This window comes from Bufo bufo, chromosome 11, assembly GCF_905171765.1.
Source record: "Bufo bufo chromosome 11, aBufBuf1.1, whole genome shotgun sequence".
Taxonomy (NCBI): Eukaryota; Metazoa; Chordata; class Amphibia; order Anura; family Bufonidae; genus Bufo; species Bufo bufo.
The window spans coordinates 97,933,575-97,958,616 of NC_053399.1; the positions used below are offsets into that span (position 1 = coordinate 97,933,575).

The 25,042-nt window shown below is 47.0% G+C and overlaps 1 protein-coding gene across 1 annotated transcript in view; it reads left to right on the forward strand.

Annotated features, from left to right (window-relative positions):
• Positions 1 to 2,746: 2,746 nt before the first annotated feature.
• Positions 2,747 to 25,042, forward strand: part of ITGA10 (integrin subunit alpha 10) — a 40,416-nt gene continuing 18,120 nt past the window's right edge. Inside the window, exons 1-7 of the mRNA XM_040412852.1 lie at positions 2,747 to 2,864; positions 12,866 to 12,977; positions 16,224 to 16,333; positions 16,586 to 16,674; positions 19,121 to 19,235; positions 19,604 to 19,731; positions 20,310 to 20,458. Coding sequence (XP_040268786.1) covers positions 2,813 to 2,864; positions 12,866 to 12,977; positions 16,224 to 16,333; positions 16,586 to 16,674; positions 19,121 to 19,235; positions 19,604 to 19,731; positions 20,310 to 20,458 — 755 coding nt within the window. The 5' untranslated portion in view covers positions 2,747 to 2,812. The remainder of the gene's footprint in view (positions 2,865 to 12,865; positions 12,978 to 16,223; positions 16,334 to 16,585; positions 16,675 to 19,120; positions 19,236 to 19,603; positions 19,732 to 20,309; positions 20,459 to 25,042) is intronic.

The following is a 25,042-nucleotide window of genomic DNA, read 5'->3' on the forward strand; positions in this document are numbered from 1 at the left end:
GGCAATTACCATGCAGCATTTCTTACAGTGTCCACATAGTACTCCCACCTGCTGCCTTGTAATACTACAGCCACCATACAGCGCCCACATAATAGAACAATACAGTCCTGATCAAAAGTTTAAGACCACTTAAAAAATGGCAAAAAAATCCTATGTATCATGGTTGGATCTTCACGAGGTTCCAAGAGCTTCAACATGCAACAAGAAGAAATGGGAGTGAGACAAAACATTTTTTGAGGATTCAATTTAATAAAAACAACGAATAAACTGAAACAGGCTGTTTTTCAGCTGATCAAAAGTTTAGGACCACACCTCCAAAAAACTCCTAAACCCCCCCAAAACAGAAATCCAACTTCCAAACATGAGCTCAGTAATGAGTAGCTCCGCCGTTATTGTTTCGCCATGCTTGATGCAAGTGTTTCCATGAGGTGAGTGGGAACATTTCTCCAAGTGGTGAAGACGGCCGCACGAAGGCCATCTACTGTCTGAAACTGGTGTCCATTTTTGTAAACTTCCCTTGCCATCCATCCCCAAAGGTTCTCAATTGGATTTAGATCAGGGGAACACGCAGGATGGGCCAAAAGAGGGATGTTATTCTCCTGGAAGAAGTCCCTTGTCCTGCGGGCATTGTGTACTGTAGAGTTGTCCTGTTACCACACAGACGAGGGCCCTCAGTCATGAGGAATGCTCTCTGACACATCTGGACATAGCCAGCGGCTGTTTGACGCCCCGGCACTTCCTGAAGCTCCATTGTTCCACTGAAGGAAAAAGCCCCCCAGACCATTATGGCGCCCCCTCCACTGTGGCGCGTAGAAAACATCTCAGGTGGGATCTGCTTGTCATGCCAGTAATGTTGGAAACCATCAGGACCATCAAGGTTACATTTCATCAGAGAATAAAACTTTCTTCCACCTTTGAATGTCCCATGTTCCATGTTCGGTGCTCTCTTGCAAAGTCCAAACGAGCAGTTCTGTGGCGTTCAAGGAGACGAGGTCTTTGAAGACGTTTTTTGTTTTTGAAGCCCTTCAGTCTCAGATGCCGTCTGATAGTTATGGGGCTGCAGTCAGCACCAGTAAGGGACGTAATTTGGGTCGAGGATCGTCCAGTGTCTTGACGGACAGCCAATTGGATCCTCCGGCTCAGTGCTGCTGAAATTTTTTGGGGTCTTCCACTTGACTTTTTTGTTCCATAACCCTCAGGATCATTGAAGAAATTCCAAATGACTGTCTTCCTGCGTCCCACCTCAGCAGCGATGGCGGCTGTGAGAGACCCTGCTTATGCAGTTCAAAAAGGGAGAGTTTTTTTGCCTTTGCCATCACAACGTGTGACTACCTGACAGACAAGGACAATGAATCCACATCTGTGCACAGATTTGGCCTTTTAAAGGCATGTGGTCCTAAACTTTGGATCAGCTGAAAAACATTTTTTTTATTAAATTGAATGCTCAAAAAATGTTCTGTCTCCCTCTCATTTCTTCTTATTGCATGTTGAAGCTCCACTTGGAACCTCGTTAAGATCCAACCATGTAAAATACGATTTTTTGCAATTTTTCAAGTGGTCTTAAACTTTTGATCAGGACTGTATAAGATACAGTACAATAGACACTATCATACAGCTTCCACATTGAATATGCATTATAATATATAATATTGCCATTCAATGGCCAAATAATACGTGGCACCATTACATAATGTTGTATCCTTGGAGTTGAAGGGTTTATAGTATATCTCGTACATACTAACTTACTCACTTGCCACTACTATACAGTCTCCAGTAATTTCCTTAGTGAACACCAGGTGGCGCACTTGTACTATATTTTTTTATTTGCAATTGCGCTTATTAAAATGATGAGTGTTATAGTAAATCCGCTTTATATACCGAGCCGGGTAGCGGGTGTATACAGTAGGGTGCAAAGCTTCCAGCGGATTAAAGCCTGCCTGTTCAGTCTCTTGGACAATAAAACATATTATGCGATTGCCATTAAGCGATTTCCTCATAAAATTCCCAACTTGCTTCTAAACTAGTGACCTGCGGCTTGCAGCTCTCCCGCTGTTGTGAAACTTCCATCATGCACTGAGTGCTGCGTGGGTTATACAGGGTTAAAAAGTGCACCCAGACATAGCGGAAAGCCGCGCGAATGCAGCAACGTTTCATTACTAGACCACAGAAGGCCGAGCTCAGCACAAGTGTCTCATTCCTGGAGATAGACTCTGCCTAGATATGACGTTACACATCATGTATTTGCATCTTCCATTCAGGAGCCTGGGAAAGCTGGGTCACCTCTGGTATGGTTTCACCGGAGTCTATCACCCAGCTTTCCTTGACTATAGGGCCAGTCTGATTATGAGGCGATGCATCTTCCTTTGTTTCACAGATATTTACAACTTCCTTTCAGGAGTCTGGAAAAGCTGGGTGACTATAGTGCAGCGAGAGAGCCCTGGACTGAAGAGCTTGCAGTCAGCCGAGAGCGGATCCTTGTAGGAACTGCCTGACGTTTAGCAGACGTTCAGCCCCTGCATCCTCCACCTCTCACTGGTGTCACCTTGACCTCTCCGTCCACGTCTCTGTGGCTTGGGGCAGTTTCCACCTCCGCTGGGTGGCCGTTCCATGGGTCCACGCCCCCGGGCAGCTGCCCCTGAAGTTACAGGCAGTCGGGTCCAAGAAAAGCCAGGATTATTTTTAGCTGCCAATGAAAGCGGCAGGAGACGCAGGGACTGAGGACAGAGCGAGCTTTCAGCCTGTGGCCGGGGAACACCCATCTCCATCCCAAATTCCGGGCACTTTCTTCCTTCTCATTGCCTGAGCTGTGATCATGGAGTCTCACAAACCCCTCATCTTCCTGCTGTCTCTTCTGCTCAGACAAGGTGAGTGCTGGATCCTGGCGCCACTTTTTGAGTGTTGGCTCCTCTCGAGAGTCCATTCTTGATGCTGTCCTTGTTCCGGTTCTCTCTCGCTCATGGGTTCAGTGTTCTCTCTCTCTCTTTCATGGATCAAGCTTTCTCTCTCTCTCTCATGGGTCCAGTGTTCTCTCTCTCTCTCTCATGAGTCCAGTGTTCTCTCTCTCTCTTTCATGGATCAAGCGTTCTCTCTCTCTCTCCCATGGGTCCAGCGTTCTCTCTCTCATGAGTCCAGCGTTCTCTCTTACGAGTCCAGTGTTCTCTCTCTCATGGATCTGGTGTTCTTGTTCTTGTGAGTCGGTGCTATCGCTCTCGTTGATCCTGTATTATCGCTCTTACAAATTTGGTGTTGTCAACTTTGTAGAATAGAGGAGGGTCCTATAATCTCCATATTATCCCATTCTCTATCATCTCCATATTATCACCTCCATATTATCACCATGTTATCATCTCCTCTATCATCTCTATATTATCACCTCCTCTATCATCTCCATGTTATCATCTCCTCTATCATCTCTATATTATCACCTCCTCTATCATCTCCATGTTATCAGCTCCTCTATCATCTCCATATTATCACATCCTCTATCATCTCCATATTATCCCATTCTCTATCATCTCCATATTATCACCTCCATATTATCACCTACTCTATCACCTCATCTGTCATCTCCATGTTATCACCTCCTCTATCATCTCCATGTTATCACCTCCTCTATCATCTCCATGTTATCACCTCCTCTGTCATCTCCATATTATCACCTACTCTATCATCTCCATGTTATCACCTCCTCTATCATCTCCATGTTATCACCTCCTCTGTCATCTCCATATTATCACCTCCTCTATCATCCCCATGTTATCACCTCCTCTATCATCTCCATATTATCACCTCCTCTATCATCTCCATATTATCACCTCCTCTGTCATCTCCATATTATCACCTCCATATTATCACCTCCATATTATCACCATGTTATCACCGCCTCTGTCATCTCCATGTTATCATCTCCTCTATCATCTCCATATTATCCCATTCTCTATCATCTCCATATTATCACCTCCATATTATCACCTACTCTGTCATCTCCATATTATCACCTCCTCTGTCATCTCCATGTTATCACCTCCTCTGTCATCTCCATGTTATCACCTCCTCTGTCATCTCCATATTATCACCTCCTCTGTCATCTCCATGTTATCACCTCCTCTGTCATCTCCATGTTATCACCTCCTCTGTCATCTCCATATTATCACCTCCTCTATCATCTCCATATTATCACCTCCTCTGTCATCTCCATATTATCACCTCCTCTATCATCTCCATGTTATCATCTCCATGTTATCACCTCCTCTATCATCTCCATATTATCCCATTCTCTATCATCTCCATATTATCTCCTCCTCTATCATCTCCATATTATCTCCTCCTCTATCATCTCCATATTATCTCCTCCTCTATCATCTCCATATTATCTCCTCCTCTATCATCTCCATATTATCACCTCCTCTATCATCTCCATGTTATCACCTCCTCTATCATCTCCATATTATCCCATTCTCTATCATCTCCATATTATCTCCTCCTCTATCATCTCCATATTATCATCTCCATATTATCTCCTCCTCTATCATCTCCATATTATCACCTCCTCTGTCATCTCCATATTATCACCTCCTCTGTCATCTCCATGTTATCACCTCCTCTGTCATCTCCATGTTATCACCTCCTCTGTCATCTCCATGTTATCACCTCCTCTGTCATCTCCATATTATCTCCTCCTCTATCATCTCCATATTATCACCTCCTCTGTCATCTCCATATTATCACCTACTCTTTCATCTCCATGTTATCACCTCCTCTATCATCCCCATGTTATCACCTCCTCTATCATCTCCATATTATCACCTCCTCTGTCATCTCCATATTATCGCCTCCTCTATCATCTCCATGTTATCGCCTCCTCTATCATCTCCATGTTATCACCTCCTCTATCATCTCCATATTATCCCATTCTCTATCATCTCCATATTATCTCCTCCTCTATCATCTCCATATTATCTCCTCCTCTATCATCTCCATATTATCATCTCCATATTATCTCCTCCTCTATCATCTCCATATTATCACCTCCTCTATCATCTCCATATTATCACCTCCTCTATCATCTCCATATTATCACCTCCTCTATCATCTCCATGTTATCACCTCCTCTATCATCTCCATGTTATCACCTCCTCTATCATCTCCATATTATCTCCTCCTCTATCATCTCCATATTATCACCTCCTCTATCATCTCCATATTATCACCTCCTCTATCATCTCCATATTATCACCTACTCTTTCATCTCCATGTTATCACCTCCTCTATCATCCCCATGTTATCACCTCCTCTATCATCTCCATATTATCACCTCCTCTGTCATCTCCATATTATCGCCTCCTCTATCATCTCCATGTTATCGCCTCCTCTATCATCTCCATGTTATCACCTCCTCTATCATCTCCATATTATCCCATTCTCTATCATCTCCATATTATCTCCTCCTCTATCATCTCCATATTATCTCCTCCTCTATCATCTCCATATTATCATCTCCATATTATCTCCTCCTCTATCATCTCCATATTATCACCTCCTCTATCATCTCCATATTATCACCTCCTCTATCATCTCCATATTATCTCCTCCTCTATCATCTCCATATTATCACCTCCTCTATCATCTCCATATTATCACCTCCTCTATCATCTCCATATTATCACCTCCTCTATCATCTCCATGTTATCACCTCCTCTATCATCTCCATGTTATCACCTCCTCTATCATCCCCATGTTATCACCCCCTCTATCATCTCCATGTTATCACCTCCTCTATCATCTCCATGTTATCACCTCCTCTTTCATCTCCATATTATCATCTCCATATTATCTCCTCCTCTATCATCTCCATATTATCACCTCCTCTATCATCTCCATATTATCACCTCCTCTATCATCTCCATGTTATCACCTCCTCTATTATCTCCATGTTATCACCTCCTCTATCATCTCCATATTATCTCCTCCTCTATCATCTCCATGTTATCTCCTCCTCTTTCATCTCCATATGAGAAATAGTGGTGTGAGTGCGGTAAAGGCACATATTTTGTATTAAAACACCTTTGCGACAAAATCTTCACAAAGTGGCGTAAAACTAATAATAAATGGCCGCCTATGTCCTCACTGACCCCAGTGACCGGCGTCTATTCTTGCCTTTGTCTTGAGGAAATATTTTCATTCTCACTGCCCACGAGAATAGCGGTGATCTCCCGGAGGCCTGCGCCCCCCACCAGGCGAGGTGTCCTGGGGTGTGGGCGCTGAGGTGTCCTGGGGTGTGGGCGCTGAGCATTTATAGACTTACTACTGTGTATTTTAGGTTCTCCAGGCTGCAATTTACCATCTTGAGAAACGCAAAGAATTTTAATAACAGTGTGAGAAACCTTAAAATGTGCCCCGCACCCCACAAAGTCCACTGCAACCCCCACAGTCACAGCAGCCCCCCCCCCCACAGTCACCGTAGCCCCCCCCCCCCCCCCACAGTCACCATAGCCCCCCACAGTCACCACAGCTCCCCGGTCACCGTAGCCCCCCACAATCACCGCAGCTCCCCACAGTCGCAGCAGCCCCCCACAGTCGCTGCAGGCCCCCACAGTGACCACAGCCCCACCGCAGCCCCCCCCCACAGTCACCTTAGCCTCCCACAGTCACCTTAGCCTCCCACAGTCACCTTAGCCTCCCACCGTCACCGCAGCCCCCCACAGTCACCGCAGCCCCCCACCGTCACCGCAGCCCCCCACATTCTGCACTGAGAGGCCTTAGAGAGAAGAGACTAACACCCACAGTAGACGGGGTGTAATGGCAGGTTTTTCCCAGGGGGGGGGGGGGGGGGAATGGGACGTAATAATACGTCTGACATGTGACCATATGTTTCACTGTAGCAGCAGCGAAATGCAGTCACATGACTTCCCCGGTGGCCCTATCAGTGGTCAAGTGAAAGCTTTTTACCCCACAAGCCTTAAAGGGGCAGACGCAGGGGGCAAACCTTGTGACAACATCTGCCCCCCACAAGCAGTGGACTAGTAGACGCTATGACACGAAATACCGTAGATGTCAAGCAAACTGCCTGGATCTAAAACGGATCTCGCCAACACAGCGCCTCCTATAGGACGAGTTATTCCTCAACCTGATAATCCGGAAAGTCTGATAATCCAGCACTTCTTTCCAGACGACCCCTTTACCTTTTATTCCCTGACAAGTGAGTTTTATGTATTTTCTAGGCACATCTGATAATCCAATACTGGCTCTGTCCCATTGATTCTGGATAAAAGGAATTTAACCATATAGACGCTCAGAGCTCTTAAAGGGGTCGTCTCAAATGGCATTTATCATGTAGAGAAAGCTAATACAAGGCACTTCCTAATGTATTGTGACTGTCCATATTGCTTCCTTTGCTGGATTCATTTTTCCATCACTTTATACACGGCTTGTTTCCATGGTTACGGCCACCCTGCAATCCAGCAGCGGTGGTCGTGCTTGCACTTCCACAGTCCCGGCCACCAGAGGTCCTATAGTGTGCAAGCACGACCACCGCTAATGGATTGCAGGGTGGTCGTAACCATGGAAACCAGCTGAGGAAGCAATATGGATAATAACAATACATTAGTAAGTGCCTTGTATTCACTTTCTCTACATGATAAATGCCAGTTGCTGAAGTGAGACGACCCCTTTAAGGAAAAGATGGTGTAGGAGCAGTGGGCGGAGCTGTGATTAGAAGACTCCGCCCTCCCCAGTCGGCATAGCTTGGAGGTATCTGGTCATGGACGGTTATGGTTATCGATGCATTTCCCCTTTAAATCACGTGCTGTGGGATTCTCCGCCCCGTGGCGGATGTTTGCTGGGACAGAGGGTCTCTGTGTGGGGCTGAGCCTACGCCCTGCACACACAGACATCACCCCGCCACCAAGGCTGCAGGTGTCTGCCTTAAAGGGGAAGCAGCAGGTGCCGAAAAATAGATTTTACAATGAACATATATTAATATTACATGATGGGTGATGTAGTACTGTGGGGGGACAGTATCATATCTAATAGGATTAGATACAGCAGTTTAGTAGACAGTATCACACATCTGATTAGATACAGCAGACAGTGTCACACATGACCAGATGAGATACACTGCTCAGTTTCACACATGACTGGATTAGATACACTGCTCAGTATCACACAGGACTGGATTAGATACACTGCTCAGTATCACACAGGACTGGATTAGATACACTGCTCAGTATCACACAGGACTGGATTAGATACACTGCTCAGTATCACACAGGACTGGATTAGATACACTGCTCAGTATCACACAGGACTGGATTAGATACACTGCTCAGTATCACACATGACTGGATTAGATACACAGCTCAGCAGACAGTATCACACAGGATAGGATTAGATACACAGCTCAGCAGTCAGTATCACACAGGATAGGATTAGATACACAGCTCAGTATCACACAGGACTGGATTAGATACACTGCTCAGTATCACACAGGACTGGATTAGATACACTGCTCAGTATCACACAGGACTGGATTAGATACACTGCTCAGTATCACACGGGACTGGATTAGATACACTGCTCAGTATCACACAGGACTGGATTAGATACACTGCTCAGTATCACACAGGACTGGATTAGATACACTGCTCAGTATCACACATGACTGGATTAGATACACAGCTCAGCAGACAGTATCACACAGGATAGGATTAGATACACAGCTCAGCAGTCAGTATCACACAGGATAGGATTAGATACACAGCTCAGCAGACAGTATCACACAGGATAGGATTAGATACACAGCTCAGCAGTCAGTATCACACAGGACAGGATTAGATACACAGCTCAGCAGTCAGTATCACACAGGACAGGATTAGATACACAGCTCAGCAGACTGTATCACACAGGATAGGATTAGATACACAGCTCAGCAGACAGTATCACACAGGATAGGATTAGATACACAGCTCAGCAGTCAGTATCACACAGGATAGGATTAGATACACAGCTCAGCAGTCAGTATCACACAGGACAGGATTAGATACACAGCTCAGCAGACTGTATCACACAGGACAGGATTAGATACATGGCTCAGCAGATAGTATCACACAGGATAGGATTAGATACACAGCTCAGCAGACAGTATCACACAGGATAGGATTAGATACACAGCTCATCAGACAGTATCACACAGGATAGGATTAGATACACAGCTCAGCAGACTGTATCACACAGGATAGGATTAGATACACGGCTCAGCAGACAGTATCACACAGGATAGGATTAGATACACGGCTCAGCAGACAGTATCACACAGGATAGGATTAGATACACGGCTCAGCAGACAGTATCACACAGGATAGGATTAGATACACAGCTCAGCAGACAGTATCACACAGGATAGGATTAGATACACGGCTCAGCAGACTGTATCACACAGGATTAGATACACAGCTCAGCAGACAGTATCACACAGGATAGGATTAGATACACAGCTCAGCAGACTGTATAACACAGGATAGGATTAGATACACGGCTCAGCAGACAGTATCACACAGGTTAGGATTAGATACACAGCTCAGCAGACAGTATCACACAGGATAGGATTAGATACACAGCTCAGCAGACAGTATCACACAGGATAGGATTAGATACACAGCTCAGCAGTCAGTATCACACAGGATAGGATTAGATACTCAGCTTAGCAGTCAGTATCACACAGGATAGGATTAGATACACAGCTCAGCAGTCAGTATCACACAGGATAGGATTAGATACACAGCTCAGCAGACAGTATCACACAGGATAGGATTAGATACACAGCTCAGCAGACAGTATCACACAGGATAGGGTTAGATACACAGCTCAGCAGACAGTATCACACAGGATAGGATTAGATACACAGCTCAGCAGTCAGTATCACACAGGATAGGATTAGATACACAGCTCAGCAGACAGTATCACACAGGATAGGATTAGATACACAGCTCAGCAGTCAGTATCACACAGGATAGGATTAGATACACAGCTCAGCAGTCAGTATCACACAGGATAGGATTAGATACACAGCTCAGCAGTCAGTATCACACAGGATAGGATTAGATACACAGCTCAGCAGACAGTATCACACAGGATAGGATTAGATACACAGCTCAGCAGACAGTATCACACAGGATAGGGTTAGATACACAGCTCAGCAGACAGTATCACACAGGATAGGATTAGATACACGGCTCAGCAGACTGTATCACACAGGATTAGATACACAGCTCAGCAGACAGTATCACACAGGATAGGATTAGATACACAGCTCAGCAGACTGTATAACACAGGATAGGATTAGATACACGGCTCAGCAGACAGTATCACACAGGTTAGGATTAGATACACAGCTCAGCAGACAGTATCACACAGGATAGGATTAGATACACAGCTCAGCAGACAGTATCACACAGGATAGGATTAGATACACAGCTCAGCAGTCAGTATCACACAGGATAGGATTAGATACTCAGCTTAGCAGACAGTATCACACAGGATAGGATTAGATACACAGCTCAGCAGACAGTATCACACAGGATAGGATTAGATACACAGCTCAGCAGTCAGTATCACACAGGATAGGGTTAGATACACAGCTCAGCAGTCAGTATCACACAGGATAGGATTAGATACACAGCTCAGCAGACAGTATCACACAGGATAGGATTAGATACACAGCTCAGCAGTCAGTATCACACAGGATAGGATTAGATACACAGCTCAGCAGACAGTATCACACAGGATAGGATTAGATACACAGCTCAGCAGTCAGTATCACACAGGATAGGATTAGATACACAGCTCAGCAGACAGTATCACACAGGATAGGATTAGATACACAGCTCAGCAGACAGTATCACACAGGACAGGATAAGATACACAGCTCAGCAGACAATATCACATGGGATAGGATTAGATACACAGCTCAGCAGACTGTATCACACAGGACAGGGTTAGATACACAGCTCAGCAGACTGTATCACACGGGATAGGATTAGATACAGAGCTCAGCAGACAGTATCACACGGGATAGGATTAGATACACAGCTCAGCAGTCAGTATCACACGGGATAGGATTAGATACACAGCTCAGCAGACAGTATCACACAGGATAGGATTAGATACAAAGCTCAGCAGACAGTATCACACAGGATAGGATTAGATACACAGCTCAGCAGACAGTATCACACAGGATAGGATTAGATACACAGCTCAGCAGACTGTATCACACATGATAGGATTAGATACACAGCTCAGCAGACAGTATCACACAGGATAGGATTAGATACACAGCTCAGCAGTCAGTATCACACAGGATAGGATTAGATACTCAGCTTAGCAGACAGTACCACACAGGATAGGATTAGATACACAGCTCAGCAGACAGTATCACACAGGATAGGATTAGATACACAGCTCAGCAGTCAGTATCACACAGGATAGGGTTAGATACACAGCTCAGCAGTCAGTATCACACAGGATAGGATTAGATACACAGCTCAGCAGACAGTATCACACAGGATAGGATTAGATACACAGCTCAGCAGTCAGTATCACACAGGATAGGATTAGATACACAGCTCAGCAGACAGTATCACACAGGATAGGATTAGATACACAGCTCAGCAGTCAGTATCACACAGGATAGGATTAGATACACAGCTCAGCAGTCAGTATCACACAGGATAGGATTAGATACACAGCTCAGCAGTCAGTATCACACAGGATAGGATTAGATACACAGCTCAGCAGACAGTATCACACAGGATAGGATTAGATACACAGCTCAGCAGTCAGTATCACACAGGATAGGATTAGATACACAGCTCAGCAGGCTGTATCACACAGGATAGGATTAGATACACAGCTCATCAGACAATATCACACGGGATAGGATTAGATACACAGCTCAGCAGACTGTATCACACAGGACAGGATTAGATACACAGCTCAGCAGTCAGTATCACACAGGATAGGGTTAGATACACAGCTCAGCAGTCAGTATCACACAGGATAGGATTAGATACACAGCTCAGCAGACAGTATCACACAGGATAGGATTAGATACACAGCTCAGCAGTCAGTATCACACAGGATAGGATTAGATACACAGCTCAGCAGACAGTATCACACAGGATAGGATTAGATACACAGCTCAGCAGTCAGTATCACACAGGATAGGATTAGATACACAGCTCAGCAGTCAGTATCACACAGGATAGGATTAGATACACAGCTCAGCAGTCAGTATCACACAGGATAGGATTAGATACACAGCTCAGCAGACAGTATCACACAGGATAGGATTAGATACACAGCTCAGCAGTCAGTATCACACAGGATAGGATTAGATACACAGCTCAGCAGGCTGTATCACACAGGATAGGATTAGATACACAGCTCATCAGACAATATCACACGGGATAGGATTAGATACACAGCTCAGCAGACTGTATCACACAGGACTGGATTAGATACACAGCTCAGCAGACAGTATCACACAGGGTAGGATTAGATACACAGCTCAGCAGTCAGTATCACACAGGATAGGATCAGATACACAGCTCAGCAGTCAGTATCACACAGGATAGGATTAGATACACAGCTCAGCAGACAGTATCACACAGGATAGGATTAGATACACAGCTCAGCAGACTGTATCACACGGGATAGGATTAGATACAGAGCTCAGCAGACAGTATCACACGGGATAGGATTAGATACACAGCTCAGCAGTCAGTATCACACAGGATAGGATTAGATACACGGCTCAGTGCCAGTATCACACATGCTGGAGGTGAGTTACTGATGCTCTATCATGTTGCAGGTTTGGTGGTCTCCTTTAATATCGATGCTCGGAGGCCGCAGGTTTTCCGGGGTCCTGATGACACTCAGTTCGGATATAAAGTTCTTCAGCATGAAGTGGACGGCGAGAAGTGGTGAGTGGTATAACCGGTGATCAGCGCCAGCTCTGCTGCACTACATCTCCCAGAATGGAGGAAAGGCCTGAAGATGGTATAGTATATATATATATAGTAGTCCATGCTGCCTCCAGGACTGGCATCTACAGGGGTGACTGGGGGCTCTGGACTCCACACCTGGCTAGATGGTGGAATGGTTTACCTGCAGCCACCACAAGGGGGAGCTCAGTGCATACAGACCCCACAGCTCCCCTAGTGGTTATTGCAGGTACCTCTCTGGTTGTGTCAGGAGGAGCGGAGATTTGGAGCAGCACCCCTGTAACACTGAAGTTGTACGGTATTACAATTCCCATCATGCAGTGCAGGGCAGCGGTGTGGAGGAGCAGGGCCCTTATAGGAAGGAGGTTTGGGGTTAACTAACGTCTATGGGCGACTAATCCTAAAGATGTGAGGGCAGCGCGGTCCCATCATGGCTGTCATCTTCAGTAATGTGATTCCTTCTCCATGTCACAGGAGCGCCTCCTCAATGAGAGCCAGATAGGGAAGGGTTAATGGGGATCACGTTGTGCAATAAGCCACCTGTAGGAAGTGGGGTCTCCGGGGGCTTCCTATATGCAGGGAGCTGGAGTCTGAGATTCTACTTCTCCAGGTCACGTTACATCTGAGTGCGTGAAAGAACGAGAAAACACAAGCGCCTCGTACCTCGCGCCTCATCTCCTATCTGCCCCCGGGTAGGCGGAGGTCACTTTAAATGTCTTATCCAGATGGGAGATGAATACAGAGCAGCCACAGTGTTATATACAGCCGTAGATTGTAAGCTCTTCAGCCCAGGGACAGTGCCAAAGGCGCCACTGTTTACAGTACACAGGACGTGTGCATCTATGCAGGTATAGGGAACACGTATGTATGGGGTACATGTGTGTGTATGGGGTACATGTGTGTGTATGGGGTACACGTGTGTGTATGGGGTACATGTGTGTGTATGGGGTACATGTGTGTGTATGGGGTACATGTGTGTGTGTATGGGGTACACGTGTGTGTGTATGGGGTACACGTGTGTGTGTATGGGGTACACGTGTGTGTGTATGGGGTACATGTGTGTGTATGGGGTACATGTGTGTGTATGGGGTACACGTGTGTGTGTATGGGGTACACGTGTGTGTGTATGGGGTACACGTGTGTGTGTATGGGGTACATGTGTGTGTGTATGGGGTACATGTGTGTGTGTATGGGGTACATGTGTGTGTGTATGGGGTACATGTGTGTGTGTATGGGGTACATGTGTGTGTGTATGGGGTACATGTGTGTGTGTATGGGGTACATGTGTGTGTGTATGGGGTACATGTGTGTGTGTATGGGGTACATGTGTGTGTGTATGGGGTACATGTGTGTGTACGGGGTACATGTGTGTGTACGGGGTACATGTGTGTGTGTGTATGGGGTACATGTGTGTGTGTGTGTATGGGGTACACGTCTGTGTATGGGGTACATGTGTGTGTATGCGGTACATGTGTGTGTATGGGGTACATGTGTGTGTACGGGGTACATGTGTGTGTATGGGGTACATGTGTGTGTATGGGGTACATGTGTGTGTATGGGGTACATGTGTGTGTATGGGGTACATGTGTGTGTGTATGGGGTACATGTGTGTGTATGGGGTACATGTGTGTGTATGGGGTACATGTGTGTGTACGGGGTACATGTGTGTGTACGGGGTACATGTGTGTGTGTGTACGGGGTACATGTGTGTGTATGGGGTACATGTGTGTAGCCTCCATGTTCTTTTTTCCTTTAGTTCTCAGTCACTGTTTTCTTCATCTTCCTCCCTGAGAAATGAGAATCACAGACATCGCTTATCCTGCAGAGGAGGAGGAGGAGAGCCAGCGACATGTACCACCGGAGACCCATCATGTGTGATACTGACTGCTGAGCTGTGTATCTAATCCTGTCCTGTGTGATACTGTCTGCTGAGCTGTGTATCTAATCCTATCCTGTGTGATACAGTCTGCTGAGCTGTGTATCTAATCCTATCCTGTGTGATACAGTCTGCTGAGCTGTGTATCTAATCCTATCCTGTGTGATACTGTCTGCTGAGCTGTGTATCTAATCCTATCCTCTGTGATACTGTCTGCTGAGCTGTGTATCTAATCCTATCCTGTGTGATACTGTCTGCTGAGCTGTGTATCTAATCCTATCCTGTGTGATACTGTCTGCTGAGCTGTGTATCTAATCCTATCCTGTGTGATACTGTCTGCTGAGCTGTGTATCTAATCTTATCCTGTGTGATACTGTCTGCTAAGCTGTGTATCTAATCCTATCCTGTGTGATACTGTCTGCTGAGCCGTGTATCTAATCCTATCCTGTGTGATACTGTCTGCTGAGCTGTGTATCTTATCCTGTCATGTGTGATACTGTCTGCTGAGCTGTGTATCTAATCCTATCCTGTGTGATACTGTCTGCTGAGCTGTGTATCTAATCCTATCCTGTGTGATACAGTCTGCTGAGCTGTGTATCTAATCCTATCCTGTGTGATACTGTCTGCTGAGCTGTGTATCTAATCCTGTCCTGTGTGATACTGACTGCTGAGCTGTGTATCTAATCCTATCCTGTGTGATACTGTCTGCTGAGCTGTGTATCTAATCCTATCCTGTGTGATACTGTCTGCTGAGCTGTGTATCTAATCCTATCCTGTGTGATACTGTCTGCTGAGCTGTGTATCTAATCCTATCCTGTGTGATACTGTCTGCTGATCTGTGTATCTAATCCTATCCTGTGTGATACTGTCTGCTGAGCTGTGTATCTAATCCTATCCTATGTGATACAGTCTGCTGAGCTGTGTATCTAATCCTCTCCTGTGTGATACTGTCTGCTGAGCTGTGTATCTAATCCTATCATGTGTGATACTGACTGCTGAGCTGTGTATCTAATCCTATCCTGTGTGATACAGTCTGCTGAGCTGTGTATCTAATCCTATCCTGTGTGATACAGTCTGCTGAGCTGTGTATCTAATCCTATCCTGTGTGATACAGTCTGCTGAGCTGTGTATCTAATCCTATCCTGTGTGATACTGTCTGCTGAGCTGTGTATCTAATCCTATCCTGTGTGATACTGACTGCTGAGCTGTGTATCTAATCCTGTGTGATACTGTCTGCTAGGCCATGTATCCAATCCCCTCAGTTGTAATACTCAGTCAGAGTACCGCCCAGTACTACATTCCCCATCATACAGTCTGCTTTGTGTCATTCCTTCCCTCTGTTTCGGCAGGATCCTGGTGGGGGCGCCGTGGGCCGGGTCCGATGGTAACCGTCAGGGGGATGTATATAAATGCACTGTCGGACCCCATAGCAATTCTTCTTGCACCAGGATCAACTTGGGTGAGTAGTCATCCTGAAGTCCCGTGCTATGGGGGACACTGTACTGACCGGAGCTGTAATGGCGGCCATATTGGTGGTCACCCAGCTTTCCCTGTCACTGATGAAAACATCGTACATTCCTTGAGGTTCACCTGTTGTTCATGAGATGAAGGGGTTCTCTAATTTCCATATCTCATCTCTTCCCAACCACCATCATCATCATCACCATCATCACCCTCATCACCCTGTCTGCCGGATGTGAACCCTCTGAAGGTGATCTCGCTCTCCGGAATGTCTCCAAAAAGACGAATAACATGCACTTCGGGATGTCGCTGACCCAGGACACACAGGGCGGCTTTGTGGTGAGTCTCCGAGGCGGGTCACGTGACTTGCCACATTTGATGGCCCTTGTCATTTTAAATATCCGATCTGCCGCCCTTAAAGGGGTTGTCCATTTTACAGAACTCCATAATAGGAGGCAACAGACCGAACCCCTGTGTTTGCATTTCGGAGGTTAGCTCCTTTTACTGACTCCCTATATATATAATGGGCGATCTGTAGCAATCCCTTTAAGAAGGCTAATCATATTGACAAGCAAGCTCCGCCACTTTAAAAGTACCTAAACTTCTCGAATCCGCTGTGTAGGAAGAATTTTCTGAAAAATCTAATTAATAGTGCAAGGTGAACCAAGAACTGAGGGCTGGGTCCCTCCTCCTGCTATAACGAGGGCGGAGCCAAGAGGAGGCCAGGGCGGAGCAAATAGGAGGCCAGGGCGGAGCCAATAGGAGGGCAGGGCGGAGCCAATAGGAGGGCAGGGCGGAGCCAAGAGAAGGGCAGGGCGGAGCCAAGAGGAGGCCAGGGCGAAGCCAAGAGGAGGGCAGGGCGGAGCCAAGAGCAGGGCAGGGCGGAGCCAAGAGGAGGCCAGGGCGGAGCCAAGAGGAGGGCAGGGCGGAGCCAAGAGGGCAGGGTGGAGCCAAGAGGAGGGCAGGGTGGAGCCAAGAGGAGGGCAGGGCGGAGCCCACACTAGGCCTCATTCTCTCTCTTTCTGCAGTATTAATCAGATTTTCTTGGACTTCTGCCAACGTCGTCACCGGGCATTGCTGTTGTAACAGTGGGATGGACCTTGCTGTGTAAAGGTCTCTGGTGGCCCCTAACCTTCTTGTTATACAGAGCCCTAAGACCAGGAACTGTTGACGTCTCAGCTATGACGGGCTCAGGGCGGAGAGTGTTCTCCTCCACCTTCTAATTCATTGTGGTCCCCAGGGTGTGGTTGAGGCCAGGTCGTATAATATGGGTGGGAAGGCGAAGAACTTAGAGCAATTACCCCTTGACCCTGCTTTAATCTGGCACCGTTTTGATAGAAGGAAATACTGCCACAATGCTACGTAAGTAATACCACCATACCATGCCACAGTCCCATACAGTGTCCATATAATACTGTCATTGATGGATAGTACTGCTATAAGTTCTGTATTACTGGAGCTGGAAGTGTAGAGCATGGTGGGTCAGGAGGGCGGTGGACACCCTCAGCCAAGTGCCCTTATTGTTGCTCCTCTTTTCTTCCACGGTTTCCATCTGACTGATGCGCCTCCTGGCCTGTTTTTGTAGCTCTGGTGTTTCAGGGGTTAATGGCAGGAAGGAGTCAGGAGGGGGCAGGGGGTGAGGGCATATTTGTGGTCTTCCGGTCCAGGAGCTGCTGACGTCTTGAGCCAAAACAAGCGTCTTGTGACTGCCGAGGCAGGTAAGACATCCGCTCAGCCCTGAGTCAACAACCCTCATCAGGTCAACCAGACGGAGGTGGAAGCAGAGATTTCTACAAGGGCTCGTGCACACAACCGCGGTTTGGGGCCACATCCGATCCGCCTTTTTCGAGGGTCAGACGCAGACCCATTCACTCAGGCCTATTGCACACAACCGTACGGCTTTTTCAGTATTTTGCGGTCCGCAAAAAAGGGATCCGCAGAAAATACAGATGACGTCCGTGTGCATTCTGTTTATTGGCGGAACGGAACAGCCGGCCCCTGATAGAACAGTCCTATCCGTGTCCGTTATGCGGACAATAATAGGACATGTTCTATCTTTGACCGGAAATACGGAGACGGAAGGGATACGGAGTACCTTCAGTTTTTTTGGGCGGATCCATTAAAATAATTGGTTCCGTATGCAGTCCGTATACGGAACGCAAAAAACGAAGCGTGTGCAAGAGGCCTTATATGGGGCTGAAAAAGATCCGTATGTCCGTTCCGTGCCATCTGCAAAATCACAGCATTAGGGTCCATTCACACGTCCGCAAACGGGTCCGCATCCGTTCTGCAATATCGGGAACGGGTGCGGACCCATTCATTCTCACTTTGTGCTCTCCGCATTCGCATTCCCGAGCGCGGCTCCAAACTTCCAGACTTTAGCCAAGATCCGCGGCACTGCAAAAAAATAGAACATGTCCTATTCTTGTCCGCAATTGCGGTACAACAATAGGCAGTTCTGTGGGGGGTGCCGGCCGGGTGTGGACACTATGGACGTATGAATGGACCCTTAGGGGCCAGCTGTTCCGTTCCGCCAAACAGCCAACGGTCATGTGCATGAGCCCTAAGACAGAGCGCGAGCTCTTGGGGCACTGGTGGTGGGCTGTTGTGAACCCCAATAACCGTAACCCTATTTAACAAGAATATTCTACGTCCTAGAATCTCCCAAAGATCCGTCCACCATAGAAGGTTCTACAGATGGTTGGTGGGTTACCCAGGTGAGGAGGTCTTGTAATACTTATCTCCACTGATTTTGGGGTCACGTGACCCTCTGTCTCCCCCCTAGGCCTGCGCTCCGCTCTGGTCCCAAGAATGTGGGACCTCCATGTACAGCACTGGGATCTGCGCCAACGTCGATAAGTCCTTCAGACCCTCGGGGACCATCGCACCCACAGCGCAGAGTGAGTCAAGACTACGCATGTTGTGTTTCGGAAGCTTGGTTGGTGTCTGGTTTTGGGCTTCACGTAGAAGCGGTGCCTAGTTTTGGGTTCAGATTCTTCGGTATGATATGTTGTGCCGTTTTATCCATGTGGTTATGTTCTGGGGTTGGTATTTTGGGGTTCACATCTACATGTAAGTGTCTACCCCTCCACAATGTCAAAGCTAGGTCTGTACCCCCATAATAGAGCACAAATCAGATTTGTCATGGCTTCACGTGCAGGATATTCGGGGTGCAGTTTCAATGGTGCACTAATTTGGGGGTGCAGCTTTTCCCATGTCTAATTTTTGGGGTACAGCTTAATATCTGGGATCCTTCTCTCTACCCCAGGATGCTCCACGTACCTGGACATCGTCATCCTGCTGGACGGGTCAAACAGCATCTACCCCTGGTACGAGGTGCAGAATTTCCTCAGCAACATTCTCAGCAAGTTTTTCATTGGCCCCGACCAGATCCAGGTCAACTTCCCGTTTTTTTTTACCTTCTTCTTCTTCTCCATCTGTGGTGAGGATCTACATATTTCTCACATAAAAACTGAAAAAAATATATGGTTTGGTCCAAATATAAGAGGGGGGGATAGCAATAGAACACTGCCCCCTAGTGGCCACATTCATACAAAAAATAGTTAAATAATTCAGAGAATTCTCTTTGACGTTTCGTGCAACTCTGTGATGGGGTGACATATATTATGTCGCTCCTGTCCCTTTAAATCTGACCTCCCTCGCATTGTAAGTTTATGCGTCTCTGACCACTGAGCGTGTCATTCCTCCGGAGGTCGGCGCTTCCTGCGTGGTTTCCATCCGATCGCTTTATATAGCGCCAGACGCTGATCGCTGCAGATTGGCATTAGCAACACAAAGCAAAACTAAACCACACACATCTGGGCAAAAGTCATCAGAAGTCAGCCCCGGGCCGCACATCCTCATCTACGGTTTGGCCAGGACACAAGGCAGTTGCAGAAGTCTTCAACCCACCCCCTTCCTTTGTATGTGAGGTGCATAGACTATGGCAATGTTCATGAGATATCTGCTTGCAGGTAGGCGTCCTTCAGTATGGAGAGATCGCAGTCCATGAATGGTCCCTGAAGGACTATACTACCGCTAAAGAGGTGGTGGAGGCTGCTAAGAACATCAGTCGCCAAGAAGGACGAGAGACCCGGACAGCATTTGCCATCCACAAGGCCTGGTATGTCCAAAACCAAACCGAAAAAGATGGCTACAGCCCCGTACATAGTGATAGGGAGCATGCTGATATACCAGCTGTACATATATATTTATATACAGGAGATACCCAGGTTATACCAGCATGCTCCATATCACTATATACAAGAAGATGTATAACTTATACCTGCTGTACATATATAATTATATACAGGAGATACCCAGGTTATACCAGCATGCTCCATATTACTATATACAAGAAGATGTATAACTTATACCAGCTGTACATATATATTTATATACAGGAGATACCCAGGTTATACCAGCATGGTCCATATCACTATATACAAGAAGATGTATAACTTATACCAGCTGTACATATATAATTATATACAGGAGATGCCCAGGTTATACCAGCATGCTCCATATCACTATATACAGGAGATACCCAGGTTATACCAGCATACTCCATATCACTATATACAAGAAGATGTATAACTTATACCAGCTGTACATATATAATTATATACAGAAGATACCCAGGTTATACCAGCTGTACATATATAGTTATATACAGGAGATACCCAGGTTATACCAGCTGTACATATATAGTTATATACAGGAGATGCGTTAATTTCTTAACGTTAATTTGTTTTCCCTTAGTCCTAACAGCAGCACATGTGGGGGGTTTATCCGCCCCAGTGAAACTGGTAGGACAGACGGAATATTTAATGAAGTAAAGTAATCAAATGAATCCACGCCCCCACTACCTCACTATAAGAGGCCAAACCCCCCATACATCAGTGTGTCATAACAAGAAACTCTCAAAAAACAAAGGGAGGGATATTTGTGTGCTGCTGTTAGGACTAAGGGAAAACAAATTAACGTTAAGAAATTAACGCTTCCCTTACGTCCTAACCAGCAGCACATGTGGGGACTTAGCAAGAAGTTAGCCTAAAGGGTAGGGACTTCAATGCTGAATGGAACTCAAAACAGACCGCCCAAAGGCAGTGTCTTCTGAACCCCTGAGGTTGAGTCTATAATGGCTCACAAAGGTAGAATGTGAGCTCCAGGAGGCCGCGGAACAAATCTGTTCCAGTGGAATAAGAGACCTTTCGGCCCAACTAGTAGAGACTGCTCGGGTGGAGTGAGCAGTGACAAAGGCAGGAGGAGGTCTATTCTGGGAAGCGAAAGATTCTCTGATGGCCTCTCTGATCCATCTACTTAGAGTAGGCTTAGAGGCCTTCTTCCCTTTATTCCTGCCAAAGAACAGGATAAGAAGATTCTCTGACCTTCTGAACTCCTGGGATCTCTCAATGTAGATTCTCAAACATCTGGCCACATCCAGAGTATGGAGGGAACTTTCTTCTGCAGAGGAAGAAGAGGAACATAACACAGGCAAAGACACAACTTGATTAATGTTGTGCACAGAGGGCACCTTAGGCAAAAAGGTGGGTAAAAAACGTAAGAGGACTTTGTCCGGTAAAAATAAAGTGTATGGCTCATACGCCGAAAAAGCCTGAAGCTCTGAAATGCGTTTGGCTGAAGTTACGGCCAACAAAAAGGTTACCTTCCAGGATAAAAACTTAAAGTCCACTTCCTCCAAGGGTTCAAAGGGGGGACCACTCAACCCTTTAAGCACCACTGAGAGATCCCACTGCGGTATAGGTCTTGAAATGCTAGGCTTAAGACGTACGGCTCCTTTAAGGAACCTCTTAATCAGAGGGTCTTGATGTAAAGATCTGCCAAAGGCGGCTGACAGAGCAGAGATCTGTACCTTAAGTGTAGAAGGGCTGAGGCCCTTATCTAGTCCATCCTGCATGAACTGGAGAATAGCAGATACTGGAGGATCCTGAGATGGTACTTGATGAGATGCACACCATAGAAGAAAAATGCGCTTTACCCTGGCGTAGGCCTTGATAGTCGCAGGAGCTCTGGAATGAGACATCGTTCTTAAGACCGCTGCTGATAGCCCTTCAGGCTCTAGAAGGGACTCATCAATCTCCAGGCTGTCAGATTGAGTCTGGATGGATCCAGGCAGAGCTGAGTGCCCCGGGACACCAGGTTCTGCATTGGGGGAAGCTTCCAATATTGCCCTCGGCTCATCTGCATGAGCAGGGTAAACCAAGACCTCCTGGGCCAGAATGGAATCACGGCTATTACTGAGGCTTGGTCCTGCCGAATCTTCATCAATACCCTGGGTATCATGGTGATGGGAGGAAAGATGTAGGCCAGCCTGAACTCCCATGGAATTGACAGAGCATCTACTGCCAAGGGATTGTCCTCCCGATACAGGGAACAGAACGTTTCCACTTTGGCATTGAATCTTGTCGCCATGAGATCTATGTCTGGGCGACCCCACCGGAGAGTGATCTGATGAAAGATCTCCTGGTTCAGAGACATTTCTCCCAGAGCTGGGACTCCTCTGCTGAGCTGGTCCGCAACCACATTCAGGGACCCCCGAATGTGGACTGCTGAAAGGTGGGAAAGATTCTGCTCTGCCCAAGACAGAATTAGACCTACTTCTGAGAGTAGACTCTGAGACCTGGTGCCTCCCTGTTTGTTGATGTAGGATACCGCAGTAGAATTGTCCGAGCGAACCCTTACAGCCTTGTTTCTGATAAGGGGGGAAAAATGAAAGAGAGCCATCCGGATTGCTCTGAGTTCTCTCAGATTGGATGACATCAAACGCTCTTGAGGGCTCCAGGATCCTTGAACTTGAAGTTCCTCTAGATGGGCACCCCAGCCTAGAAGGGATGCATCTGTCGTCAACAGGATCCAACAAGGTTGGATCAAGGACCTCCCATCTTTGACCTGTTTCCACCACTTCAGTGAGCGGCGAGCTTGAGATGACAGGGAGCACTTTGTCTCTAGCCCTCTGGGTGTTCGATCCCATAGACTCAGAACTTCCGCTTGAAGAGGGCGAATATGCCACAAGGCCCAAGGAACCGCATCCACGGCTGCTGACATTAGGCCTAACATCCTCATCAATACTCTGATAGTTACCCGGCGGGGAACCATGAGTTGATCTGCAGTCTTGGAAATGCGTAACTTCCTTTCCGGAGAAAGGTAGAGCGTCATGTTGGCAGAATCTATTATGAACCCTAGAAACCTCCTGGTGGTGGAGGGAGAAATCTCTGACTTCTGCCAATTGATAATCCAGCCCAAGCGCTGGAGGAAGGACTGAGCCTGCAGCAGATGAAGATGAAGCGTCTCTACCGAGTGGGCTTTTAGAAGCCAATCGTCCAGATATGGAATGATCTCCAGGCCTCTCAATCTGAGGGGAGCTACTACAGCTATTACCACTTTGGTGAAGATGTAGGGCGCGGTTGTGATGCCGAAGGGAAGCGCGGCAAACTGAAAATGTTTCACCGTCCCCCTGAGACTCACTGCCACTCGTAAATACTTCCTGTGGGCCTGGCACACAGGGATATGGAGATAGGCATCCCTTAGATCCAGTGTAACCATCAGGTCCCCTGGGTTCAGGATGCTGATTACCGATTTGATGGTTTCCATCCGGAACCGCCTTTTCTTTATGAATCGGTTGAGGTAGCGGAGATCTATGATCATGCGCCAACCTCCTGTGGCTTTGGGAACAAGGAAAACTGGCGAATAAACGCCGGATCCAATCTCTTCTGGAGGAACCTCCTCCAAGGCCCCTTTCCGCCTGTATTCCAGTATAGACTCCTCCAACACCGCTTGCTTCTCGCGCGGAAGTAATCTTGTCAAAACAAATTTTTCTGGGGGAACAGATAAAAATTCTATCCTGTACCCTGTCCTTATTATATTCAGGACCCAGGGATCTGGAACAAACTCTGTCCAGGTATTTAGAAAAAAAGTTAGACGGCCTCCGACTGGGAGGTCTGAAAGAATAGGAGTCAAATTTATGACTGGATCTGACGGAAGGGGAGGGCCGTCACTGGTCGGCTTTATTGTTTTTGTTCCCACCGGAACGATATGATCCTCCCCTTCTGGACCCACGGCCTCGCTGAGGCCTGGATTGGCCCTGAAAGGGTCTGGACCCTCTACCCTGCCTACCCCTACCCCTAGGGGTTTGAGGGAGGCATTTACCTTTTTTATCGGCAAGACCCTCCATAATGCGGTCTAGTTCAGCCCCAAAAAGCCTTCCTGGCTCGTAAGGGAGGCTGCATAAATTATACTTGGAGGCATTATCTGCCACCCAAGGTTTTAGCCATAGTGGTCTCCTACCCGCTGAAGAGAGGGCCATAGCCTTAGAGGCTAATTTTAACTGCTGTGGGCCGGAGTCACACAGAAATTCCACGGCCAGTAGAATGGACTTAAACTGCGCCAGGATGTCATCACGGGATATGCCAGAGTCGATATCCGACTGCACCTGTCGGAGGCGTCTTTGGAGGAAGACGGCTACCTCCGTAGTGGATATAGCCACAGATGCAGCAGCAGCAGCGGTGGAGTAAGACCTTCTCAAGGTGCATTCTACCCGCCTGTCCATCGGGTCCTGTAAGTTGGAGCCGTCATCAGCCGGGACCAGAGTCCTCTTAGACAATTTTGCAATTGCCAAATCAACTTTGGGCACAGTGCCCCACTGGTCTAATTGGGATGTCACAATCGGGTACATGGATTTGAAGCG